General features: G+C 43.9%; 2 protein-coding genes across 7 annotated transcripts in view; one reads left to right on the top strand and one right to left on the bottom strand.

The window, feature by feature from the left end:
- anln (anillin, actin binding protein) overlaps positions 1-9,586 on the bottom strand; it is a 96,658-nt gene extending 87,072 nt beyond the window's left edge. For both annotated transcript variants that reach the window (XM_068001302.1, XM_068001298.1), the window contains exon 1: positions 9,407-9,586. In XM_068001302.1, coding sequence (XP_067857403.1) covers positions 9,407-9,424 — 18 coding nt within the window. In that variant the 5' untranslated portion in view covers positions 9,425-9,586. The remainder of the gene's footprint in view (positions 1-9,406) is intronic.
- The window catches only part of LOC137335844 (uncharacterized), a 58,829-nt gene that overhangs the window by 16,975 nt on the left and 14,480 nt on the right, over positions 1-27,374 (top strand). The window contains exons 1-3 of one of the 5 annotated variants that reach the window (XR_010966527.1): positions 9,773-9,859; positions 19,417-19,665; positions 20,770-21,231. The gene's annotated coding sequence lies outside the window, so the exon portion shown is untranslated. Of the gene's footprint in view, positions 1-9,771; positions 9,860-19,416; positions 19,666-20,769; positions 21,232-27,374 lie in introns of those variants that run through there. The other 4 variants (XM_068001313.1, XM_068001321.1, XM_068001331.1 and 1 more) reach the window with 4 other exon arrangements.

Raw genomic sequence — 27,374 nt, forward strand, 5'->3', positions numbered from 1 at the left:
GAAATCTGGATCCCCAACTTTAGTTTGATCCAAGGTTCAAACCAATTTTCAAATTGGACATAATTCAAAATTAAAATTTGAAGAGACGTGAATTGATTTAAAGCATATTGGGCCATCCCACCTTCTCCACTGAAATGCATCAGATTTGATGTGCTTTAAATGTACGATGGCAACTCTTAATTATCCAAGTGAATAAAGTCAAATATATTCTAGTGTCTAAAGCATAGAGTAAATGTGGTGCTTAAAGGGTTAATGTAGAATCAATACAGAAAAGCAGTTATGCATATTACATTGCAGCATGTAGAAGCTACATGTAATTTAAAATTGATACTATATCATAGGACTTATCTGCTGTATGATTTTAAACATATTAGAATGCATTATTTAAATATCAGCTCTCCATTCACACACAACAGTATTTACAGCACAGAAACAAACCATTCGGTCCAAAAGGTCTATGTCGGTGTTTATGCTCCACATGAGCCTCCTCCCACCTTACTTCATCTAACCCAATCAACATATCCTATTCCTTTCTCCCTCATGCACTTATCTAGCTTTCCCTTAAATGCATCCGCGCTATTCGCCTCAACTACTCCATGTGGTAGCGAGTTCCACATTCTCACCACTCTGTGTAAAGAAGTATCTCCTGAATTCCTTATCAGATTTATCAGTGACTATCTTATATTTATGGCCGATAGTTTTGGACTCCCCAAACTAGGGGCACACAGGGAACTACACTAAACATTCCCGTAAAGTCCAATCTGATATTTGGAAGTAAGAAACTTCTGTTTGAAACATTCACTTTCCAACTCTACAATTTGGCACACGTCACCTTCCACTGATTCAGGAGGATAGCTAACAATCAGCTGCATTTACAGCATTTGAATATGTTGAAACACATACCAGGTCTATTAGCCAGCACTGCCGTGGAAAATTTTGTTGCAACAGCTGGATCTCATTCCTCAAGAATGTACAGTTTGCAGTTTGGCACGTGACTAAAAATTCAAATCCTATTGGAGTAACTGAATTACTGTACCAATACTTCAAACACATTGGGTGATATGTAAGATTTGAAATGTTCCATTTACTGCAGTGTTTTCCAATCCCTTAAGGACCTGAAATGTATATTAGATATTAGGTGCAATCCACAGCTATATTATGTTAAAAGCACTATTACTAGAAATAGAAAAAAAAGTCTTGCAGCCAAGTTATCCGGTATGCATCTTCTTCAATCAAAAAAGTTAGAACAGAAAGAGGAACAGTAGAACAATCCCTTAAAAATGTAAAAATTGTACCTCATTAACACTACCATATAATCAATACCCTTCATTGGGGATGGAGCTGAATCTTATTGGGTAAAGCCAATGTACAACTAAACCATACAGACTAGAAGGTTGCAGGTTTGATTCCTGTCTGTGCTGTTAGCCAGTCTCAGTTGGCGTGGCAGTACGACAGTTATAATTGAGCTCAATGCCTTTCAGCTAATTAGCAACATCAAAGTCAGTGAGCGTTCCCTCTCCTCTCCGTTATCTACTGACTCTTACTAGAAGGTGTATGGACGTCAAGTGAAGACAGATCAGCCTCAACTAGGATTCCTCCAAGTAAAATAGCCTAAGTTTACAGATGAAAATTCACCAATGAAATAGAATGTGACCAACACCCATTGAACCATATGTCACAAGTTAGCACCTTCAGAAGGGGATGGGGAGTAGAATTTTATTACAGTAGTGATCAGAAGATAACTAGATTTGAATAGTGAAAATAATATTAAACTAGTTCAATGGTTTTCCACAACCTTGTAAAAAGTAAAATGTATGTTTTTCCATTCAAAAATACTTGCAGTGACCTGGTCTGAGACAAGGGAAAAACAATGTTAACCACAGTACTGCATTCACCAAAGCCCCCATCACAGTGTTCCTCAAAAAACAACTTGTCTACACAAGAAATGATATCTGTTCTCAACATCTGGACAGTGAAACTATCAGAAAACAGCAAACTCAGAGTGTTGGTCAAGAGCTGGTTTAGAAGAAACCAGAGTGTGGAACTGAAAGGAAACACTGTCACACTTCAGACTATATATAACCTTCAGTCAGGTCTCAATCTGAACTGAAACAAAAATCAGGGCCAGATAAAATAGAATACATTTTGACCAATATGTTAGGGTTAGAATTTTCTTGGCCGTACTAATTTATTAGAGTCAATACTGAATAAGAGTATGTATGGGGCAAAGGCTAACGGGTGGAAAAAAAAGTGACAATAGTCCTTGCATAGATGCTGAAGATATATGGCATCCCAGGACAAGTATTACAATACATTATTTTTTCTCCAGAGTACAGGCTAAATTATTCATTATGTGTATGTCCATAAACACAGTCGTTTAACTCAATCAGTATCACTAGGAATTCAGTAAAGTGTAAAGGTGAGTGTATAAAATGCTCATACTATATCTACTTGAAAAAAATGGAAAAACAATTATGAATTTTTGTGTTTCCAAAATTGGGTTGGGTCTGTATAGAGTATTTTCAGCTATTTAACACAAGAGCGAGGCACTAGTGGTGGGAGAAATTTGAAGTGAAAAATTAAAAAGATAATTTATAGTTAACACGAGGATGGTTATTTTTCTATATAGGAGTATTGGTACCAACACACTAGGCCTAGAAGCAAACACTGAATCGATACTCATGAGAAAAATGTTGATAACTCACTTACAACTTTAACCTATCAAAGCTTCCCTATCCCTAATGTGATAACTTGCAGATTTTGCTTTTCCTTTGTACCACATATGGTTTGAGAACTATGGGGACTTATAATGGAACATTTAGACTCTCAACACATTGCTCTTTATCCAACAAGTAAAAAGAGAGCCCCGAGAGGCGGGGGCAGTGTAAAAGGAGAGCCCCGAGAGAGAGAGAGGAGTGTGCGTGTCAGGGCGAGAGGTGAAAAGAAACACCTAAAGTGATGTCAGCACAAGGGAAGGAACTGATTGATAAGTAGCTGGTGAGTGTTCTTTTTTTTAAAAAAGTCTTTAAGTTTATTTTTGGTAAGTTTAGTTAATATAATAAAAGAGGCATGGCAGGGCACCTCAGTCCCATCAAATGTGCATCCTATGCCATGTAGGAACTCCAGGATGCTTCCTGTGTCCTGGACAACCACTGGTGCAGGAAGTGTCATCAGCTGGAGGGGCTCAAGCTCCAGATTTCGGAGCTTGAGCAGCAGCTGGCATCACTGCAGTGCATCAGTGAGGCTGAGAGCTACGTGGATAGCACATTTCTGGAGGTGGTCATCCCACAGCTTGAGAGTGCAGGCAGAGAGGGACTGGGTGACTGCCTGACAGACAAGGAGCAGCAGGCAGGCAGTGCAGGAGTCCCCTGAGGGCATCTCACTCTCTAACTAGTATGCAGTTCTGAACACAGTGCAGCCAGAGCCAAGACCATAGCACTATGGGTGGCTCAGCTGTACAAGGGCCAGGGTGGGGGGGGGGGAAGGGAGAAGGTCAGGAGAGCAAGTGATAGGGGATTCTATCATTGGGGGGAACAGACAGGCATTTCTGCAGCCACCGACATGATTCCAGGATGGTATGTTGCCTCCTTGGTGCCAGGGTCAAGGATGTCACTGAGCGGCTGCAGAACATTCAGGAGGGGGATGGTCTACAGTCAGAGGTCGTGGTGCATATCGGCACCAACGACATAGGTAGAAAGAGGGATAAGGTCCTGCAGGCAGATTTTAAGGAGTTAGGAAAGAGATTAAGAAGCAGGACCTCAAAAAGGTAGTAATCTCCAGATTACTCCCGGTGCCACGTGCTAGCGAGTATAGAGTAGGAGGATACAGCAGATGAATGCGTGGCTGGAGAGATGGTGCAGGAGGGAAGGCTTTAGATTCCTGGGGCATTAGGACCAGTTCTTGGGGAGGTGGGACCTGTACAGGCCGGGCGGGTTGCACCTCAGCGGTTCACTAGTGCTGTGGGGGGGTTTAAAACTAATTTGGCAGTGTGTTGGGCACCAAGATGTAGCATTGGAAAGGAGAAAGATAGCACTAGAGCAAGAAATAGTATGGTAGTAGATGGGACCAGACTAAGGGACAGTACAAGAAAGTCTAAGATAGACTTACAATGCACGTGTGTAAACACACGCAGCGTGGTAACCAAGTTTGGTGAGCTGCAGGCGCAATTAGCCACATGGGAATATAATGTTGTGGCGATAATGGAGACCTAGCTCAAAAAAGGGCAGGATTGGGTACTAAATATCCCTGGATACAAGGTGTGCAGGAAAGATAGAGAAAGAAAGAAATTGGGGGGGGGGGGGGGGGGGGGGGGGGAAAAGAGAGGTTGGTGGCGTTATTGATCAAGGAAAATATTGCAGTGCTGGAGAGAGAGGGTGTCTTGGAGGGTTCAAGGACAGAATCAATTTGGTTAGAGTTAAGAAACACTACTGGGTGTATTCTATAGTACACCAACTAGTGGGAAGGAGAGAGAGGAACAAATTTGCAGGGAAATTACAGAGTTGCAAAAGCCAGATTTGTGATAACAGGGGACTTCAACTACCCTATTATAGGCTGGGATAGTAATAATATAAAAGGGGCAAAGAGTAGGAGGAATTTTTGAAATGTGTTTAGGAGAACTTTCTTGACCAGTACGTTTCCGGCCCAATGAGGAAGGAGGCATTGCTGGACTTGGTTCTGGGGAATGAGGTGGGTCAAGTGGAGCAAGTGTCAGTGAGGGAGCATTTAGTGAACAGCGATCATAGTATCATAAGGTTTAGAATAGCTATGGAAAAGGATATGGGCAACTTCTAAAGTAAGAAGACTGAATTGGAGGAGGGCCAATTTCAGTGGGATGAGAACAGATTTGGCTGGGTAAATTGGAATCAAAGATTGGCAGGCAAAACGGTAATTGAACAATAGGGGGCCTTTGAGGAGATAGTTCAGGTGCCGTCTAGGTGCATTCCCAAGAGGGAGAAAGGTAGGGCAACTAAAGCCAGAGCTCCTTGGATGACAAAAGAGATAGAGAGTAAGATGAAGCAGAAAAAAGGGGTGTATGTCAGGTTGATAACACAGTGAGAACCAGGCTGAATATAGGAAGTTCAGAGGGGAAGTGAAAAATGAAATAAGAGGGGCAAAGAGAGAGAGTATCAGAATTTACTGGCGACAAACGTAAAAGGGAATCCAAAAGTCTTCTATAGGCATGTAAACAGTAAACGGGTAGTAAGAGGAGGGTAGGGCCGATCAGGGACCAAAAAGGAGATCTACTCATGGAAGTAGAGAGCATGACTGAGGTACTAAATGAGTACTTTGCATCTGTTTTTACCAAGGAAGAGACGCTGCCAGAGTCTCAGTAAAGGAAGATGTGGTTGAGATACTGGATGGGCTATAAATTGATAAAGGAGGTACTTGAAAGGCTAGCTGTACTTAAAGTAGGTAAGTCACCAGGTCCGGATGGTATGCATCCTAGGCTGCTGAGGGAAGTACGGGTGGAAATTGCGGTGGTACTGGCCATAATCTTCCAAACATCCTTAGATACTGGGGTGGTGCCAGAGGACTGGAGAATTGCAAATGCCTTGTTCAAAAAAGGATGCAAGGATAAACCCAGCAACTACAGACCAGTCAGTTTAACCTCTGTGGTAGGGAAACTTTTAGAAATGATAATCCAGGACAGAATTAGCAGTCACTTGGACAAGTGTGGATTGATTAGGGAAAGCCAGCATGAACTGGTTAAAGGCAAATCGTGTTTAACTAACGTGATAGAGTTTTTTTGATGAGGTAACAGAGAGGGTAGATGAGGGCAATGCAGTTGATTTGGTGTATAGGGACTTTCAAAAGGCTTTCGATAAAGTGCCGCGTAATAGGCTTGTCATCAAGACTGAAGCCCATGGAATAAAGAGGGCAGTAGCAGCATGGAAACAAATTTGGCTAAGTAACAGGAAGCAGAGACTAGTGGTGAACGGTTGTTTTTTGGGCTGGAGGGAGGTGTACAGTGGTGTTCCCCAGGGATTGGTACCAGGACCACTGCTTTTCTTGATATATATTGAAGACTTGGACTAGGGTGTACAGGGCACAATTTCCAAATTTTCAGATGACACAAAACTTGGAAGTGTAGTGAATAGTGAGGAGGGTAGCGATAGACTTCAAGAGGATATAGTCAGGTTGGTGAAATGGGCAGACACGTGGCAGATGAAAGTTAATGCAGAAAAATGCAGTGATACATTTCGGTAGGAAGAACAAGAAGAGGCAATATAAACTAGAGGGCACAATTCTAAAAGGGGTACAGGAACAGAGAGATCTGGGGGTATATGTGCACAATTCATTGAAGGTGGCAGGGCAGGTTGAGAAAGCAGTTAAAAAAGCATATGGGATCCTGTGCTTTATAAATAGAGACATGGAGTACAAAAGCAAGGAAGTCATGATGAACCTTTATAAAACATTGGTTCGACCACAACTGGAGTAGTGTGTCCAGTTCTGGGCACCGCACTTCAGGAAAGATGTGAAGGCCTTAGAGGGTGCAAAAAAGATTTACTAGAATGATTGCAGGGATGAGGGACTTTAATTACGTGGATAGACTGGAGAAGCTGGGATTGTTCTCCTTGGAACAGAGAAGGTTGAGAGGAGATTTGATGGAGGTATTTAAAATCATGAAGGGTCTAGACAGAATAGATAGAGAGAAACCGTTCCCATTGGTGGAAGGGGCAAGAACCAGAGGACATAGATTTAAGATGATTGGCAAAAGAACCAAAGGTGACATGAGGAAAAACTTTTTTTTTTAAAAACAGTGAGTGGTTATGATCTGGAATGCACTGCCAGGGGGTGGTGGTAGAGGCAGATTTAATCGTGGCTTTCAAAAGGAAACCGGATAAATACTTGAAAGGAAAAAATTTGCCAGGCTACGGGGATAGGGCGAGGGAGTGGGACTAGCTGGATTACTCTTGCATAGAGCCGGCACGGACTTGATGGACCGAATGGCCTCCTTCTGTGCTGTAACCTTTCTACAATAGCAAGTATCTTCATGAGTGAGCCTAACAGTAACCCAAGAAAGTCAAGTCATAAACAAATTATCAGACCAGTCTCATTTACTGCAATATCTCACTATGACCAGCACATTTCCATATGTCTATATTTAGCAGTTTACTATTATTGTAGAGATAGGTACAAGTGTGAAGCTTAACATATTTCTAGGCATTTAAGGGAAGCATTATAGATTTCAAAAGCAATTGTTTAAATGGACTAACATAACACAGACTTGACCCAGTTATGATACTCCCACCAACCTCCAGTTTTGGACTTTTTTTTAAAAACCTAATTGTGACATTTGAATTTTGTATCATCCAGTACTACAACTTGATCCATGGCAAACAAGCTGATACGTGGCTTTACATCATGACTGTAGATTTTAATGGAATTCAACCTTAGCACAGCAGACCAAAGTTGCAAGAGTTGGTGGAGGGGGAAGAATTTTACTGAGAAAACACACCTTTAAGCATTGCTGTTAATACAATAATGGTTGGCAATGAAAGTACTAGTGCATAAAAGGAAACAAAACACTAACTGGAAACACAATCTTGAAAATGCATGTAGTAAAACAGTTAATTGGCTGATTCCATTTTGTTTGAACAACAACATGGATATCTATAGTCAGAACAGAACCAACATTGAACACAGATAGTGTATTTTCCAAATCCAGGGATAGTTTCTCTACTTTTTCAAGCATCTGTATTTTATTTGCAATCGTTCTGGTGCATACCACATGTTTAAGCAGTAAATTAACAAATTCATTATACTATCAGAATGACAGTCAAATAAACCATTTACATTAGAAATAGTTGGAAAGTGGCAGCTCTGCATTCCTACAATAAGAGTATGCCTGTGAGTCAGAGTCAGTTAGATATTGCATTGCAAAAACACCCTACCAATATTTTTTCCAATTACACCTTTTGGATAAGATCCCAGTCATGCAGACACAACACATAACTGAAATTTCAGTTTGAGCCTGAGTGTAAACCAAATTGTGATCCAACAAACATGCTGTGTCCATGTAAGGAAACATGACTCAATCTCACAAGTGGCTACTGACTGTACAGCATATTCACTGCTCATTTGTCAAGTCAGAATTTGAATTTTTCTCTCCCAAATTAAGACAAACAAATGAATACTTTTGTATTATAAAATAAAATGTTTTAAAATGTTGTCCACAACACAGCCTTATTACAAAATACTGCACATTTCAGGAAGTAAACCATTCTTAGTGATCCTGACTCAACAATCCCCGATTCTTCCCCCAAATGAAATGGCAGGTACAGATTGGAGAGTGGGGGAAATCAAGATGTCCTCAGTGGGCAGCACTCCAGACACAACAACATACAAATTCAAGGAGCATTTACATTCTATGTAATGTAATTTCAGATAAAATAGAAAGGGAAAAAAGTACAAACACTGAAAATCTGAACTAATACAAAAAATGCTAGAAACTAACAGGTCAATCAGCATCAGCAAAGACAAAAAACAGGTAACATTTGGGTGTGTTCAGTTCTGGTGACAGGTACACACCTAAAACATCATAACCTACCATTTCAGTTTACAGACATTGGTCGATTCTCTGCACCCCACATCCTGAAGTAATGCTGCTGCATTCACTTATCTCGAAACACTGAATGTGACTGAGACAAACTTTGTCCCCCATCATTCTGGGCATCTCCCAGAGCAGTGGAATTGGGGTTTGGGGGGGGGGGGGGGGGGGAAGAAAGTTGAAACAAAATTCACTGAAAAATATTCTGCATTTAACACAACAGATTGGACATCTTACCCATAAAAAGACACTTTATAAATCAGGGCCACTGGTTTATTGTGACTGAACAAGTCAAAGTCTGTTTTTGCTGCATGATTAGGATCCCTGTCTTTTTTTGGGGGGGGGGGGGGGGGAAAGAGAGGGGAATCTTATAAGAGGTTCAGATCCAAATTGGGGGATCCTATTCTGCCTGAATAAGGGGTTCTGATGCCTGTTTTGGGAGGAATCTAATCTGCATGATTAGGGTTTCTAATTCCTGTTTGGGGGGAGGGAGAGATCCTATTCTGCATGATTAGGGTTTCTAATTCCTGTTTTGGGGGATCCTATTCTGCAATTGTGTCCATTCCCCCCAGCCCATCACTGGCCTAGGTTATAAATAATAATCTTAAGTAAAAACGAAAACCGGCCCCTTAACCGCAGAGATCCGGGGAGCACGTTACTTACTGGAGCTGTTGGGGAACCTCGGAGTGTCAACAATAGTAAGTGACAGACCCGGCGCTGTTGGGATGCAGCATTCCCGGGAGTTACAGGGACAGTTTAAACACTCCCCGCCATTCCGCTCGGTCTCTCTCTCTCTCACAACAACCGCAAGTTACCCGGTGAGGACACCCCGTTTGCAGGCACACGCGGACCTACCTCGGTGAACGGGTCCATGGTGTCTGAGTAACGCGGCAGCCGAATGAACCCCTGTCAATCAGTCAGTTTAGTTTAGTTTAGTTTAGTTTACTTTTCTTTTCCTTCCCTTCCCTTCCTCCTCTCGCGCTTCTGCCTCCACAGTCTCGAGCTGCGCCCAAACTGTTCAAAATTTGAAATTCGGCGCCGCCAACGGTACAACCTCCGACCGCGAGACTTTGAGGGATCATTGGGATGAGGGCGGGAGGCAACGGTCAGTTTTGACGTTGCTTGACTGACAACAATGCGAACCAATTGAAAACTGCGAGCTGGCGCAAGCGTCAGTGATTTGACAGACAGGCTAACTAACCAATCAGAAATGCGGAGCCGGCCTTGTCCCCCCCCCCCAACGCTGGGGTTTGGATGGAAGCGGGCCGGGTACCTCACAGGCCTGCTGGATGCTGGTAGGACAACGCTGTAAGTGTTAAAACTCAGGAGCTTCCTCCCCTCTCTCTGCGATTTCTCACTTCCTCTCCAAAAGCCGTGGCATCCTTGCTGTGATAACTTGTACTGGTTGGAAGGGGGGGGCAGGTTTCTCCCTTTCCTTTCCCCCCACCATTTTATTTTGTAAGGAATCTTACAACACCAGGTTATAGTCCAACAAATTTATTTTAAAATATGGATTATGTCACCCCTCCAGATCCTGGAATTGCCCCTGTTGACTCCCCCCCCAACCCTTAATTCTTTATATGTGGGTGCATCTCTGCAAGTGGCCAGCCATTATTCACCTGTGAGCCTTGACAGTGAGTGTGTTGGCAGGCTGTTCGACTAGCTGCAGCTGCCCCCCTCTCCCCACGAGGTCCATACACGTGATCAGACAAGGGATCCTTGATTGATTTTCCCCACCTTAATTTCGGAATTGTAAACAATTTTACAACACCAAGTTATAGTCCAGCAATTTTATTTTAAATTCACAAGCTTTCAGAGGCTTCCCCCTTCGTCAGGTGAAAATGAAATCCTCGAAATGAAATCGCATTTATAATTCACAGAACAATGCTTGGTGAGTACAGACAGTTTTTTCAACTGCCCGTTGCCAAGGCAATCAGTGTGCAGACAGACAGGTGTTACCTGCCAGGTCTCACAGAATATACAAATCACCAAAAAAAAAACAACAAACAAAAAAAAACAGAGATAGAGAGGTAGAAACATAGAAAAGACAGCAACTGACCCGTTATATTAAAAACAGATAACATTTGTTCGCTGGTGGGGTAACGTGTAGCGTGACATGAACCCAAGATCCCGGTTGAGGCCGTCCTCATGGGTGCGGAACTTGGCTATCAATTTCTGCTCGACGATTTTGCGTTGTCGTGTGTCTCGAAGGCCGCCTTGGAGTACGCTTACCCGAAGGTCGGTGGATGAATGTCCATGACTGCTGAAGTGTTCCCCGACTGGGAGGGAACCCTCCTGTTTGGCGATTGTTGCGCGGTGTCCGTTCATCCGTTGTCGCAGCGTCTGCATGGTCTCACCAATGTACCATGCTCTGGGGCATCCTTTCCTGCAACGTATGAGGTAGACAACGTTGGCCGAGTCACAGGAGTATGAACCATGCACCTGGTGGGTGGTGTCCTCTCGTGTGATGGTGGTATCTGTGTCGATGATCTGGCATGTCTTGCAGAGGTTACCGTGGCAGGGTTGTGTGGTGTCGTGGACGCTGTTCTCTTGAAAGCTAGGTAATTTGCTGCGAACGATGGTCTGTTTGAGATTGGGTGGCTGTTTAAAGGCGAGTAGTGGAGGTGTGGGGATGGCCATAGCGAGGTGTTTGTCCTCATTGATGACATGTTGAAGGCTGCGGAGAACATGGCGTAGTTTCTCCGCTCCGGGGAAGTACTGGACGACAAAGGGTACTCTGTTGGTTGCGTCCCGTGTTAGTCTCCTGACGAGGTCTATGCGATTTTTTGCTGTGGCCCGTCGGAACTGTCGATCGATGAGTCGAGCGTCATATCCCGTTCTTACTAGGGCGTCTTTCAGCGTCTGTAGGTGTCCATCGCGTTCCTCCTCGTCTGAGCAGACCCTGTGTATTCGCAGGGCCTGTCCATAGGGGATGGCCTCTTTGACGTGGTTAGGGTGGAAGCTGGAAAGGGGCAGTTGAAAAAACTGTCTGTACATTTGCCTGAGGAAGGAGAAAATCTCCGAAAGCTTGTGAATTTAAAATAAAATTGCTGGACTATAACTTGGTGTTGTAAAATTGTTTACAATTGTCAACCCCAGTCCATCACCGGCATCTCCACATCATGTACTCACCAAGCATTGTTCTGTGAATTATAAATGCGATTTCATTTCGAGGATTTCATTTTCACATCGTTCACCTGACGAAGGGGGAAGCCTCCGAAAGCTTGTGAATTTAAAATAAAATTGCTGGACTATAACTTGGTGTTGTAAAATTGTTTACAATTGTCAACCCCAGTCCATCACCGGCATCTCCACATCTTAATTTCGGAAGGGTGAGATCAGTTTCATTAAGGGCAGGATTACAGTTGCAGAGGAAATATTGATCCAGCAACCCAAAGCGCACTTGTGGGTGTTGGGCGAAGCCTGTACTGTATTGGGCTTAGGCGTGATTGCCCTCCACAGTCGTTCATGGCTCACATATTAATCAGGTGGCGTACTGGAAGGTTGTTGGCTGGCATCTATAGATCTGTTCTCAAGCAGGAATCAGCAGTTTCGGGCAAGGAGTAGGGAAGATTGTTGGGGGGATGAGAGAAGTAAATAAGCAAACCTGTTGATCAGCGAACGCCCCATTGCATCTAATTGTCATCATTGTCTTTTATGGAATCCAGATTTTTTAAAACCATCTCTCTAGTGTCACAATTGGTCTTTGAATTGAACGCTTGATGACTGAGGTGTAATCATGCCTGACTTAGATGCACTTTCCATAGGTGACTATTTCTGAAGTATCCATTAGAAAAGTAGTAATCAGACTTGTTTGCCGAGATGATATTATCCTGTTCTAAAGTTTTGCTAGTTCCTGGGTATTTTTGGTAAATCGCATCAATATTGCAGAGATGTCTGGCTCACTGGAATTGCTTTGTAGTCTGAGCACGTTAGCTTAGAAATAGCTGAGGCCCCGAGCAAGCTTTCCAACAGCAGAATTGTGTTTTGTTTTAAAACATTGATCCAATATGGTCATGCTCTCATAGAACTAACCAACTTTTAGCTGCTGCTCAAGACATGTAGAATACAATTCTATGGGTAAGACTAATATGAATGAGGGGTTGGCTTTTGGGTAAATTTGGACTTTACATTCAGATTTCGAGGCTCCGAAATTCAGATCATATCAGTGTCTTTTTAAAAAAAAAACTTCCATGGACTAAAAGTCAAAATATCTGCAGATATTACACGTGTTAATTAGCATAGATGAATCCATTTTATAAAAGAATTGTTGTTTAATGCACTTTAAGGACATTCAGTGAATTTAATTAATGTTCTACATTTCATTAACTTTGTTTAAAAAAGCATAAATTATGATAGTCCTACACATCAAACAGCACAACAATGAAGGGCTCCGCAGATGGCTCAGCTAATTAAATTGGCTGCCACATTTCCTACAGTGACTACACTTCAAAAGTACTTCATTATCTGTAAAGTGCTTTTGGACGTCCTGAGGTCGTGAAAGGAGCAATGTAAATACAAGTCTTGTATGTTTGTTTTTTTCTTTCTCTCCTTTCTTTCCTGCTCTCTCTCTCTCTTTTACTCTCTTTCTTTCTCTCTCCCCCCTCCTTCCTTCCCTCCTTCCCTCCCTCCTTCACAGGCAAACATACTGTGTGCAAATATGTACACTTCCCTTGAAGTGGCAGTTCAGCAGTTGCAGTGCTTTGGTGAACTGGGGGGGGGGGGGAAGAGTACCTCTGTAAACTAGGGTGAGGGGAGAAAATGAGACTAGTGCTTCTGCAAACTGTAGGTGGGGAGGGAAGGAGAGTGCCTGTGATTGTGGCAGAAAGCCTCTCTCTGAACAGAGATTGGGGGAAGAGTAATTTTTCAGATAGCTTTTGGGGTTGTGATGATCTGTTTGGTCTGTTGAATATGGATTAACCCAAATTTCACATTCTTAAACTGCTTGAAAAGTTGCTGCTGCCAACATTAGAATTTCCATAAACTATACTGGCTATTGGCAGAGAGTGTTTACAAAAGATGTTTAGAAGAGCTAAACTCATTATGGACAAGTGGCATTCCTCCATAATTTGTTAAGTTTGTTTACTGATCAGACAGATTTCTGCCTGTGCAAGCAAATTATGCTACACACAGCTGCGATTGGCTGAGCACTAAACCCAAAATGGACTGAATAACTGAAATCTCATTAAAATTACCCAGTTGTTTCAGTTAATGTCACCTTGTTTTTAAATTAATAAAATTGGTAAGCTACATGTTTGAACAATAAGCAACCCTTTTAAAAATTAGAGAGGTTTGTCACTCTTCAGTTTAGCTCTTTCAAACATTTCTCGTAGACTGTGGCTGCCAGTAGGCAATACAGATTATAGATATTGTGATATGGGTGGCGTCAACTTTTCAAACAGTTTGGTGTCCACTCAGCAGTGAGGAACGAGGTTAGCAGAATGTTTACTGGCTGAAATATCTCACTCCTTCAAACTGTGGACTTCCCAACATTTTGAAGGGTGTGATTATTTACTCAATTACTATTCAATTTCACTGATTTTGGGCCAAGTGTAAAACAGTATTTACATTTTTTAAACTCCGTTACAGTTAATGGATTAAAAATGTTGGCAACCTAGGAACAACTTGTGCAGTTCTTATGACACTGATGGGGTTGTGGTAGAGCAGTCGATATTGAACATCCTGATTGACAGGCTTGGCAGGCTGTCGGGCAGGAAGGCCTGCTATAGCAGACCGCAGCTGGGAATCGGAGGGAGGGAGGGAGGGAGGGAGGGAGGGATCATGGGCGGGGGAGAAGATTGTGGGGAGCCGGGGAGGAGATCGTGGTGGGCCGAGGAAGAGATCAGGTGGGGTGGGGGGCGGAGGAAGAGATCGGGTGAGGTGGGGAGGAAGGAGATTGGGAGGACCGAGGCGGGGGGGGGTCGAGGAAGAGATCGGGGGGGGGGGGTCGAGGAAGAGATTGGAGGTGGTTGGAGGTCGGGTGAAGAGTCAGAGGTAGGTGGTGGACCACCTCGGGGTGGGGGGTCGATCGATCGCGAGGGTCCTGTTGGCCAGGTGAGCTTGTTGGGGCCGGATGAAGCACTCCTGCTCCTCCGCGCCCACAAGCAGTACAGTAAAGGCACTCACCTCATGGATCGGGCCCTTCCCGCCTGCTTTCACCTGATGTGAATGGGAAGTGATGGGAAACCCGAACAGGTAAGGTTAAATTTGTTTTATTATCTCAATACACAAAATATCGACCCCCACCCGTGGTGGTCCACCACCTACCTCTGACTCTTCACCCGACCTCCAACGACCTCCGATCTCTTCCTAGGGTCTTCAGGGAAGTGGCAGTAGGGATTGTGGATGCTTTGGTAATAATTTTCCAAAATTCTCTGGACTCGGCAAAGGTCCCGGCAGATTGGAAAACTGCTAATGTAACACCCTTATTTAAAAAGGGTAGTAGGCAGAAGGCTGGAAATTATAGACCAGTTAGCCTAACATCTGTGGTGGGTAAAATTTTGGAGTCTATTATTAAAGAGACAGTAGCGGAACATTTGGATAAACATAATTTAATAGGACAAAGTCAGCATGGCTTTACGAAGGGGAAGTCATGTCTGACAAATTTGCTTGAGTTCTTTGAGGACATAACGTACAGGGTGGATAAAGGGGAACCAGTGGACGTAGTGTATTTAGACTTCCAGAAGGCATTCGACAAGGTGCCACATAAAAGATTATTGCTCAAGATTAAGAATCACTGGATTGGGGGTAATATTCTGGCATGGGTGGAGGATTGGTTATCTAACAGGAAGCAGAGAGTTGGGATAAATGGTTCATTCTCGGACTGGCAACCAGTAGCCAGTGGTGTTCCGCAGGGGTCGGTGCTGGGTCCCCAACTCTTTACAATCTATATTAACGATTTGGAGGAGGGGACCGAGTGTAACATATCAAAGTTTGCAGATGATACAAAGATGGGAGGGAAAGTAGAGAGTGAGGAGGACATTAAAAACCTACAAGGGGATATAGACAGGCTGGGTGAGTGGGCGGAGATTTGGCAGATGCAATACAATATTGGAAAATGTGAGGTTATGCACTTTGGCAGGAAAAATCAGAGAGCAAGTTATTATCTTAATGGCGAGAAACTGGAAAGTACTGCAGTACAAAGGGATCTGGGGGTCCTAGTGCAAGAAAATCAGAAGGTTAGTATGCAGGTGCAGCAGGTGATCAAGAAAGCCAACGGAATGTTGGCTTTTATTGTTAGGGGGATAGAATATAAAAACAGGGAGGTATTGCTGCAGTTATATAAGGTATTGGTGAGACCGCAGCTGGAATACTGCATACAGTTTTGGTGTCCATACTCAAGAAAAGACATACTTGCTCTCGAGGCAGTACAAAGAAGGTTCACTCGGTTAATCCTGGGGATGAGGGGGCGGACATATGAGGAGAGGTTGAGTAGATTGGGACTCTACTCATTGGAGTTCAGAAGAATGAGAGGCGATCTTATTGAAACATATAAGATTGTGAAGGGGCTTGATCGGGTGGATGCGGTAAGGATGTTCCCAAGGATGGGTGAAACTAGAACAAGGGGGCATAATCTTAGAATAAGGGGCTGCTCTTTGAAAACTGAGATGAGGAGAAACTTCTTCACTCAGAGGGTAGTAGGTCTGTGGAATTTGCTGCCCCAGGAAGCTGTGGAAGCTACATCATTAAATAAATTTAAAACAGAAATCGACAGTTTCCTAGAAGTAAAGGGAATTAGGGGTTATGGGGAGCGGACAGGAAATTGGACATGAATTTAGATTTGAGGTTAGGATCAGATCAGCCATGATCTTATTGAATGGCGGAGCAGGCTCGAGGGGCCGATTGGCCTACTCCTGCTCCTATTTCTTATGTTCTTATAATGAGGTACATTGCCCTTTTAAGTATCGGCCCGCCGGCTTTAAGTGGGGACGGGACTTCCTGGTGTCTGCTCTCCATATGCATTTAAACTTGCCTGGATTAAACCCAGAAGAAGGTGTGTTGGAGCCAGGATGTGGTCCCGCTTTGAAAATGGAGGATTTTTACTCCCCACCCGCCAACCCGCCCGTTCTTGGGTGTTAAAATATACGCCAATGTCTCTCACTTTAATTTACAATGAAAAGGTGGTTCTTTGCTACTACCAGATCAAGGTATGTCAATGCTTTTGTGTTATAAAATTGCAGCCGTCATCAGATGCCATTCTGCTGCTGTTGGCTGCACTCGCAGTATAAAAGCACTGACTTATTTGAGTCTTGTGAACAGCCACTAGATTCATCAACTCCCTTTTTGCCCAGCTTATGATAGAGAACAGCACCAGGTTGGAATATAAACAGGGAGATTGGTGCCGGAAAGCCAGTATACTGCCACTGTCCCATAATTGAAACTGCAGAGTAAAAGCACCTTATATTTCCCGGTGCATTCAACATTGGGAGAAGTGTTTGTGCACCTTCAGTTGCATTTTAGAACATAAAAAGTACCTTCATCGTTGTCTTATGAACATTTGTTAATGGCATTTAACGGAACCCTCTGCTACCAGTTACCTATGGAAAGCAATCAGTTAATTTTACAAAGTGATCCTGGAGGAAGAAGATTTTACATAGAATCACATAGAATGTACTGCACAGAAATAGGCCATTTGGCCCAACTGGTCTGTGCCGGTGTTTATGCTCCACATGAGCCACCTCCCTCCCTACTTCATCTAACCCTATCAGCATACCCTTCTATCCCTTTCTCCCTTATGTTTTATCTAGCTTCCCCTTAAATGCATCTATGCTAGTCGCCTGAACTACTCCTTGTGATAGCGCATTCCATATTCTATCCACTCTCTGGGTAAAGTAGTTTCTCCTGAATTTCCTATTGGATTTATTAGTGACTACCTTATATTTATGGCCCCTAATTCTGGACTCCCCTGTAAGTGGAAACATCTACCCTGCTTCTACCCCATCAAACCCTTTCATAATATTAAAGACCTCTATCAGGTCAACCCTCAGTCTTTTCTTTTCTAAAGAAAAGAGTCCCAGCCTGCACAATCTTTCCTGATAGGTATAATCTCTCAGTTCCGGTATCATCCTAGTAAATCTTTTTGTACCTTCTCCAGTGCCTCTATATCCTTTTTATAATATGAAGGCCAGAACTGTTCACGATACTCTAAGTGTGGTTTAACCAAGGTTCTATACAAATTTAACATAACTTCTCTGCTTTTCAATTCTATCCCTCTAGAAATGAACCCCAGTGCTTGGTTTGCTTTTTTTATGGCCTTATTAACCTGCGTCGCTTCTTTTAGTGATTTGTGTATCTGTACCCGCAGATCCCTCTGCTCCTCTACCCCATTTAGACTCTTATTATCCAAGCAATACGTGGCCCCCTTATTCTACCTATCAAAATGTAATACTTCACAGTTATCTATATTGAAATTCATTTACCAATTACATGCCCATTCTGTAAGTTTATTAATGTCTTCCTGTATTTTGTCTCAGTCCTCCTCAGTATTAACTATACCCCCCAATTTGGTGTCATCCCAAATTTTTAAATTGTATTTCCAATTCCAGAGTCCAAATCGTTTATGTAAATGGTGAACAACAGTGGTCACAGCACCGATCCTTGTGGAACATCACTTCCCACCTTTTGCCAGTCTGAGTAACTATCTTTAACCCCTACTCTCTGTTTTCTGTTTTGCTGGCTATCCATTCTGCTACCTATCCCCTGACTCCACATGCTGTGACCTTAGTCATGAGTCTATTATGTCATACCTTGACAAAGGCCTTTTGAAAATCCAAATATATTACATCTACTGAATTCCCCCCGTCTACTCTTTCTGCTACAGTCAGAGAAGTGAAATGCGGTGCCTAGGAAAGGACTGCTAGGTTTAGGACAACATACACAAGTTATATATATATTATCTTACTCCTCCCACTGGCACAAATAAAATTGTGCATACCACTTGTAATGTGAGCTTGGCTGAGTTGGAATAAAAGATTCTTTCAGACCCTTGCCCCCTGAGTCAGAAGGTTTAGCATTTGAGCCCCATTCAACCTATAAACTCATAATCTAGGTTGATACTTCAGTGCACTACTAAGGGAATACTACATTGTTGGAAGTGTCATTCTGTGGATGAGGCATTAAACTAAATACCCCTCCTCTCCCTGAATCTGCCTATTCCTGGGGATGCTAAAGATCCCATGGCATGATTTGAAGAAGAGCAGGGAGATCGCCCTGTGTCTTGGCCAACATTCCTCTCTCAACCAGCACCACCAAAAAACGGGTTAACTGGTCATTAATCTCATTCGCTGTTTGCAGGATCTTGCTGCGCACAAATGACTGCCACATTTGCCTACATAACATCAGTCACTGCATTTCAAAGTAATTCACTGTGTGAATTCCGATGTTCCTAGGTGCTGTATAAATTAATTTCTTTTTTCTACTGATTTCCATTTAGACATAGCGGGGGGGGGAAAAAAATTGGATAGGGCCTATTAGTGGGCGTAGGTAGCGCGATCTGCTGTTATCCCGCACCCAATGGCCCCTGCGCAGGCAGGACGAGAATTTTGTCCGGCCTAAGTACTCATCTTCAAGCAGCATTCCGGATCAGCGTTTCAACAAGGATTCAATGCAATTCGCACTTTCCACCAGCAGGGGGAGCCCCAATCTCTCAAAGGCAGGCTGTCTCTTAAAAATCTCAAAGGTTGCCGGTACCTGTTGTTTGCTGAAAATAACAGTCTGCTGTCTGCACCGAGTCTGAACTGAGATCAGACATCGCACACGTAAAACACAGATGCAGCTCCCATCCCTATGTTTACAAACTGATGAGTTATGTTAAAACATTGAAAAAAGGTTGCGCACTACTAAATCCCTCATCCTACAATCCGCAGATCTGAGTTTGTATCACGCCTGCAAGAGTGCGTGCACCAAGGTTCTCTGATGATCTACTTGAGGCCTTGGTGCAAGGGGTGGACAGAAGGAGGAGCATCCTATATCCGCTGGGGGACAAGTGGCCCTCCAGACATATGCCCAAAGGGCAGTGGGAGACAGCGGGGGATGAAGTCAATGCCAGGTGCACAGCATCATGAACATGGATGCAGTGCAGGAAGAAGTTCAATGCTTTGACACGAGTGGTCAAGGTGAGTGAGGTCAACTGTCAAGCGCATCTTCTACCAACTGCACCACTAGCCGCATCCACTGCTCCGCGCACTACACCCCCATCACCCACATACCAACAAACTCTTTCCATCAGTACTCAATTCTTCCAATCAGATGCTTCCTCTCACCCTTACGCATTACCACTGTTTCAAGCCGCCCACCCACAACTCACAGGCCACACACACTGGCAGCTATTCATCCATGACAGGCACATCACCCAGACACGCGTCCTGCTTTCTTGCAGGAAAAGGTGGCACATATCAGGAGGCAGCAAGTGGCAGTGGCATTTAGCCCCACGAGCCTGTTCCACCATTCAGTGAGATCATGGTGGACCCGTGACCTAACTCCATATACCCGTCGTAGCCCCATATCCCTTAATACCCTTGGTTCACAGAAATCTATCAATCTCAGATTTACAATTCACAATTGAGTTAGCATTAGCTGCTGTTTGCAGAAGAACGTTCCAAACGTCTCACACCCTTTGCGTTTCGCAGCATTTCTTAACTTCACTCCTGCACATTCTGGTTCTAAATGTTAGACTACGTCCCCGCGTCCCAGTATTCAAGTCTAGGAGACCTCCAAAAACAGTTACAAATGTATCGGCAGCCAGAAGCAGTAATCCAGCAACTAACCTGTAAATCCTGCATGGACCCTTTAAATAACACTGGTGGGAGGTCGTCCATGCACTCTAAGACATGTTCAGATGGTTGTGGTTAAGGCTGTGGGTTGAGTTGAGCATTACGTCCCAAAATGGTGTCTATCGCTTTAAATCAGTGTTGCACACTGATTGTATCCATTTCCTCCTTACTTTACATGCTACCAGTGTTCGGTATTTGCGCATGCGCTAATACCTATACCAAGATGGCGTCCGGCGCACGTCACGCTGGAAACATGCGTTTGCAGCCAAGACGCCACCTTGGATGATCGGGAGGCCATGTAGCGCTGAAACGACGGGCGTTACACGGCCCAATTTCTAGCCCATCAGCTTCTTCACATTGACCTACATTGCACATTCCAACTGCAAACCTGATGTTGCGCCCCTGTACAAAACACTGTAATTAACCAGAATTAATTTGTTCCTACAGGTTCAATCAAGCTGACTGTCTCTATGAATAATTCCTTTTTTCTGCAATATAAAGGATGCTATCATACAGAAATAAATTCTCCCACTAGCACAGATCCTCTTGAATGGCAGTAAATAAATGGGCAGCAACAGACATCAAAGCCTAGAGATACTTCAGAGTCTGGAAAGGATTTAATGAAGCTCATTGATGTATTTTAACTGGGACCAGACACTAGGGTGCAAATAGTTTGGAGGCATGTAATTAATAAATCTTTTCTCTTTGCAAATGAATTACATATCCAGAACACGCAGGGGAAAAAAAAACTAGTTTTGAGACTCGGGTTAGATTTTGCAGTGAATAAAAAGGAAGATAAATATTCTGTCATTACAACACTGAATCAGTTTGAGGTACAGTTCCACAGGCCCCAGCAATCTTGCTTAAGTAGTGATTTTTCATAGGCATGACCCCAGGCAGTGAGTATCAGCAGGCTATTTGGCAGCTGGGGGCTGGGAGATTGTGGTTGGGGGGGGGGGGGTGGAAGGGAGGAATCACAGTCCACTAGAAGTCAGTGGATAGTGGTCAAGAAATGATTTCTCCCACCCCCTTTTCCTTCTGTACCCTCACCACTCACTCTCCCACAATGGCCAGTGCCTCAGGCTGAACTAAATTCTTTGCACCCTTGGTGTCCTCTTCCACCCCGCACTGAGTTTCTGACCCCATATCCTCTCCTTTACAAAGACCGGCCACTTCTGCCTCTGTAACATCACTCACCCCAGCTCCTGCCTCAGTCCATCTGCAGCTGAATCTCTCTTTCATGCCTTTGTCACCTCCAGACTCAATTTCTCTAATGCCCTCTTGGCCAATCTCCCATCTCCCATCTTCCACTCTCTATAAACATTAGAGAAACCAAAACTCTGCTGCCCTTATCCTATCCCGCACCATCACCCCTGCCCTCATCAAACTATATTGGCTGCCAGTCCCCCAGCCTCAAATTTAAAATGTTCATGCATGTGTTTAAATCCCTCCATGGCCTCACCTCTCCCTACCTGTATAATCTCATTCAGGCCTACAACCCTCACTGTACTCTCTGTTCCTCTGACTCCAGGCTCTTCTGCATCCCACCTCTCCCTTCACCCACCATTTGCAACCGTGCCTTCAGACACGTAAGTCACACACTCTGGAATTCCCTCCGTAAACCTCTCTGCCTTTCCACCTCCTTCTCCGCCATTAAAAGCCTCCTTCAAACCTTCTGCTTTGAACAAGCTTTTGGTTGGCCCTCCTAATCTCATTCATTGGCGTAGTGTCAGTTTTCCTTACACCTCGGAGAAGCACTTTGGAACTTTTTTCTACATTAAAGGCGCTGTTTAATTGCAAGTTGTTGTTCGTTCCTTCCTTCCACCTCCTTCCTTCTTCCTTCTCTCCAATAATCTCCCTTTTCTCCAATAACCTCACCTTTCCTTCTCCTCCTCTTTGCTACTCCCCCTTCCCTCTTCTCACCCCCTTCCTACCCTCCCTCTCTCCCCTTCCTCAAGTCTGCATTTCTCTAAGGCAACTTGTTGTTAGCTATTAATTTACAGTAAACTGTAATCAGCATTATGATTTTTCATGTAGGATACGTCCACTATTATAATTGTGTGCCAATATGTAAGTGAATTTCATTAGGTTACTTTATTTTTGGTATTACCTGATGTTTTAGTGGGTAAATGCACTTTTCAGTGTGGTACTGAGACATACAGTCCAAGATAATCCCACGTTCAATCCCTACGCTGTGTTGAATTGGCTAATCTCATGTGGGTAGTAGGTGCATTTGACCTCAGTGCCGAAGCAGGGATGCATCTTACATGAGGGTACTTTTTACTTAATGATTCATGATAATTCATTTTACATGGAACACATCATCAATCAAAAAGGTAGGTAGCATTAAAAATTACAGGGAGATAAGGCACAACAGGTGGCACATCATTCACTTAAAAGAACATAGGTCACACCCACCTTCAACCAAGAAGCAGGTCTTCTGATATTGTAATTTCATTAAATTCTGCAGCTGACAGTGAAAAGTATACTTTATTCCTGCAGTTCATCAAATGTGTTCTGAACATGTTTCTCAGTGCTGCAATCAAATCTAGGCATCAGTTGGTGTCTGCCTGCTTAGCCCTGGCCTGGAAGGCATTTTTAGGAGACAAACCCAGACGTAGAATCATAGAATCTTACACCACAGAAGGAGGCCATTTGGCCCATTGTGCCTGTGCCGGCTCTTTGAAAGAACTATCAATTAATCCCACTCCCCAGCTCTTTCCCCATAGCCCTGCATATTTTTCCCTTCAAGTATATATCCAATTCCCTTTTGAAAATTACTATTGAATCTGCTTCCACCACCCTTTCAGGCAGTGCATTCTAGATCCTAACAACTCACTGTGTAAAAAAATTCTCCTCAACTCGCCTCTGGCTTTTTTGCCAATTATTTTAAATCTGTGTCCTCTGGTTACCGACCCTCCTGCCATTGGAATCAGTTTCTCCCTATCTACCAAAACCCCTCATAATTTTGAACACCTCTATTAAACCTCCCCTTAACCTTTTTTTCTTTCATAGTCTGTTTATATTCAGGCTGAGTTGAAATCCAGATCTGAATGTTTGAAGGTACCACCTGCTGATCAATGGTTCTCCCATCATTTCCATGGATCACGTCTTCTGTTCTCATCCCTCTAAAGCTGGTTTTACACTGGCTTTCGAGGGATGCTTGTGCTAATGGCTCCCGACTGGTAGTACTTACACAGCTGCAGCAACTCCAGTGTAAACTTGCTGAATTCGTCAAGACCTGCTGTCAGGAAGATAGTTTTTTTTAAACTAGTCAGTGTTTATTTGAATGCCCAATATGCTTTTGTGTCAGTTTGCTTGAATTATACTGGAGAGAGTATGACGCCCTGTAGAATTGTATAAATAATGGGGATACATTCTTCCTGTTGACCGGAGGTCACCGGTTACGGTTACTGGCTTAGTACACAGAGGAGAAGAGTCAATTCCCTCTTAACTCTCAATTCACTTTATTCACGCCGTTAGATCATATACATATAGCTTATACGTCTGGTTAGATATAGGCATGCAGTTTACACCAGGTTATACAGTCTTATACCCAAACTAGGATCTAAACACACACCCACTAGGTTTCTCTGACACTCCCTGAGTGGTCACAGAACATAAAGGATAATACCCGAAAAGGAGAACTGACGCTGGCCAGGAGTTCCATTCTCTCTCTCGACGTCGTCTCCGCGTCCCTGACGTAGGGTCTTCCACTTCTGCGATGGTTGGTCTCTGGAGTCTTCGCTCTGCCTCCACGCCTCAGATCCTTCATTCTTATTCCCAATCTTATCTCTTCAGGCGGTGCTTTCTCTCTCTTTCGTTGGTTTATGCTTTCTCGCTTTTTCCTAGGTCTTCTCCTCATTGGCTCTGTCCCAAGGACTTAGGTAGCATTACCTCATTACTCCTTTCCTAAATAAGGACTTGTGTCTTATCACATTTCCTTTGTCTTTCACAAAACTTGGTTAATTCAAACCGGTTCCAGGCAGTTGAGGCCAGTAACTGAACCCAGGTTACTTTAGTTCAAAAGTCGTTCCTGCCTCTGTATATCAGCAGCCGACGTTTCAGGTTACCGCAGCCCCTGGCCAACATTCCCAAGATGGAGGAGCTGCAAAATTAAAGCAACTGAATAAAATCTATTAGGCAGACTACTTTCAGGATATGCAATCAAGTAAGCATGACTGAAATCAATGGAAGATCAGTCTCCCACTGGTATAACATAACGTTAATGGTTTTGTTTTTGGACTGCTAAGCCTAAAGTGTGATGACCTCTGCTCTACTAACCCCAGCAACAGATAATAAATTGGGCATGTTGCATGATGGTCTTTGCCCTTGTTGGGCAGGCAAATGATTGATCATCTTAAATTCCATTCATCATGTAGATATGAAATTGTAGCTACTTTCAAAATCTTAATGTTTGAGAGCCTCCCCTTTTTTAAATTAGGAGTTAACTCATCTGGTAGTGGTGGTGGGTGGCAGGGAAGACATAGAAGAAACCAGTGCAGGCAGAATTTCAGGATAATGCTTCTCAGAAGCCATTTTGTCCCAACTAAGATGTAGACATTGTAATTGAATAGATTAACTGAAACATTCTGTATCCTCTTTTGATGTGCAGGGATACACTTTCTGTAGGTGCCCAACTTGCATTCTCATGTTGAGAGGGAGTTCGAGTAAAGAGAATTCTTCATTTTCAGAAAGGCTGGCTTGCTTGTCTTCTGGTGGATTTTCGGCCCCTATATCTTTGTCTGTAGAACTCAGTGCTACACCATACAGTGCATTTACCCATTTAGCTATTTTATTGTCCTTTGTATATAGTATCCATAAATAAAATGTACAAAACCCAACTGTGGGCCAAAGATATAGTGAAATGTGGTCTGTAAAAATAAAACATTTATATAATTGAATCATATTATAGCAGGCAGACATTGTGACCCAAGGGCTGGTCCCAGTGGGCAAGGTATTTTGCTTAAATCCGGGGCTTGCATAAGGCTAAGATGTCATTGGGTTTACATTTTCCTTGCAATTCTTGGGATGGGGAGAACTTTCACTTGGCTGAGACATAGCAATTACATAACTTGTTTTGATTAGGTACTGATTAGGTATTCAAATCAAGCTGTGTCTCTTGTATGTCTGTGTGAAAATTCCTAGGTATTGTGAGAAAGTTTGTACATAGGAAGTCAGTACATGGCTAGCTGGATTTCAATTATGCTCATCAACTTATTTAATCATAGAATCATAGAATGATATAGCACTGAAGGAGGCCATTCGGCCGATCATGCCTGTGCCGGCTCTTTGAAATAGCTATCCAATCAGTCCCGCTCCCCTGCCCTTTCCCCATAGCCCTGCAATTTTTTCCCCTTCAAGTATTTATCCAATTCACTTTTGAAAGTTATTATTGAATCTGCCACCACCACCCTTACAGGCAGTGCATTCCAAATCATAACAACTCTGGGTGGGGGACTTCAATGTCCATCACCAAGAGTGGCTCGGTAGCACCACTACTGACTGTTGGAGGAGGCTCTGCAAACATCCCCATCCTCAATGATGGCGGAGTCCAGCACGTGAGTGCAAAAGACAAGGCTGAAGCGTTTGCAACCATCTTCAGCCAGAAGTGCTGAGTGGATGATCCATCTCGGCCTCCTCCCGATGTCCCCACCATCACAGAAGCCAGTCTTCAGCCAATTCGATTCACTCCACGTGATATCAAGAAATGACTGAGTGCACTGGATACAGCAAAGGCTATGGGCCCCGACAACATCCCGGCTGTAGTGCTGAAGATTTGTGCTCCAGAACTAGCTGCGCCTCTAGCCAAGCTGTTCCAGTACAGCTACAACACTGGCATCTACCCGACAATGTGGAAAATTGCCCAGGTATGTCCTGTCCACAAAAAGCAGGACAAATCCAATCCGGCCAATTACCGTCCCATCAGTCTACTCTCAATCATCAGCAAGTGATGGAAGGTGTCGTCGACAGTGCTATCAAGCGGCACTTACTTACCAATAACCTGCTCACCGATGCTCAGTTTAGGTTCCACCAGGACCACTCTGCTCCAGACCTCATTACAGCTTTGGTCCAAACATAGACAAAAGAGCTGAATTCCAGAGGTGAGGTGAGAGTGACTGCCCTTGACATCATGGCAGCATTTGACCAAGTGTGGCACCAAGGAGCCCTAGTAAAATTGAAGTCAATGGGAATCAGGGGGAAAACTCTCCAGTGGCTGGAGTCATACCTAGCACAAAGGAAGATGGTAGTGGTTGTTGGAGGCCAATCATCTCAGCCCCAGGACATTGCTGCAAGAGTTCCTCAAGGCAGTGTCCTAGGCCCAACCATCTTCAGCTGCTTCATCAATGACCTTCCCTCCATCATAAGGTCAGAAATGGGGATGTTCGCTGATGATTGCGCAGTGTTCAGTTCCATTCGCAACCCCTCAAATAATGAAGCAGTCCGAGCCCGCAGGCAGCAAGACCTGGACAACATCCAGGCTTGGGCTCATAAGTGGCAAGTAACATTCGTGCCAGATAAGTGCCAGGCAATGACCATCTCCAACAAGAGAGAGTCTAACCACCTCCCCTTGACATTCAACGGCATTACCATCGCCGAAGCCCCCACCATCAACACCCTGGGGGTCACCATTGACCAGAAACTTAACTGGACCAGCCATATAAATACTGTGGCTACAAGAGCAGGTCAGAGGCTGGGTATTCTGTGGCGAGTGACTCACCTCCTGACTCCCCAAAGCCTTTCCACCATCTACAAGGCACAAGTCAGGAGTGTGATGGAATACTCTCCACTTGCTTGGATGAGTGCAGCTCCAACAACACTCAAGAAGCTCGACACCATCCAAGATAAAGCAGCCCGCTTCATTGGCACCCCATCCACCACCCTAAACATTCACTCCCTTCACCACCGGCGCACTGTGGCTGCAGTGTGTACCATCCACAGGATGCACTGCAGCAACTCACCAAGGCTTCTTCGACAGCACCTCCCAAACCCGCGACCTCTACCACCTAGAAGGACAAGAGCAGCAGGCACATGGGAACAACACCACCTGC

The sequence above is a fragment of the Heptranchias perlo genome, chromosome 2 (assembly GCF_035084215.1).
Source record: "Heptranchias perlo isolate sHepPer1 chromosome 2, sHepPer1.hap1, whole genome shotgun sequence".
Taxonomy (NCBI): Eukaryota; Metazoa; Chordata; class Chondrichthyes; order Hexanchiformes; family Hexanchidae; genus Heptranchias; species Heptranchias perlo.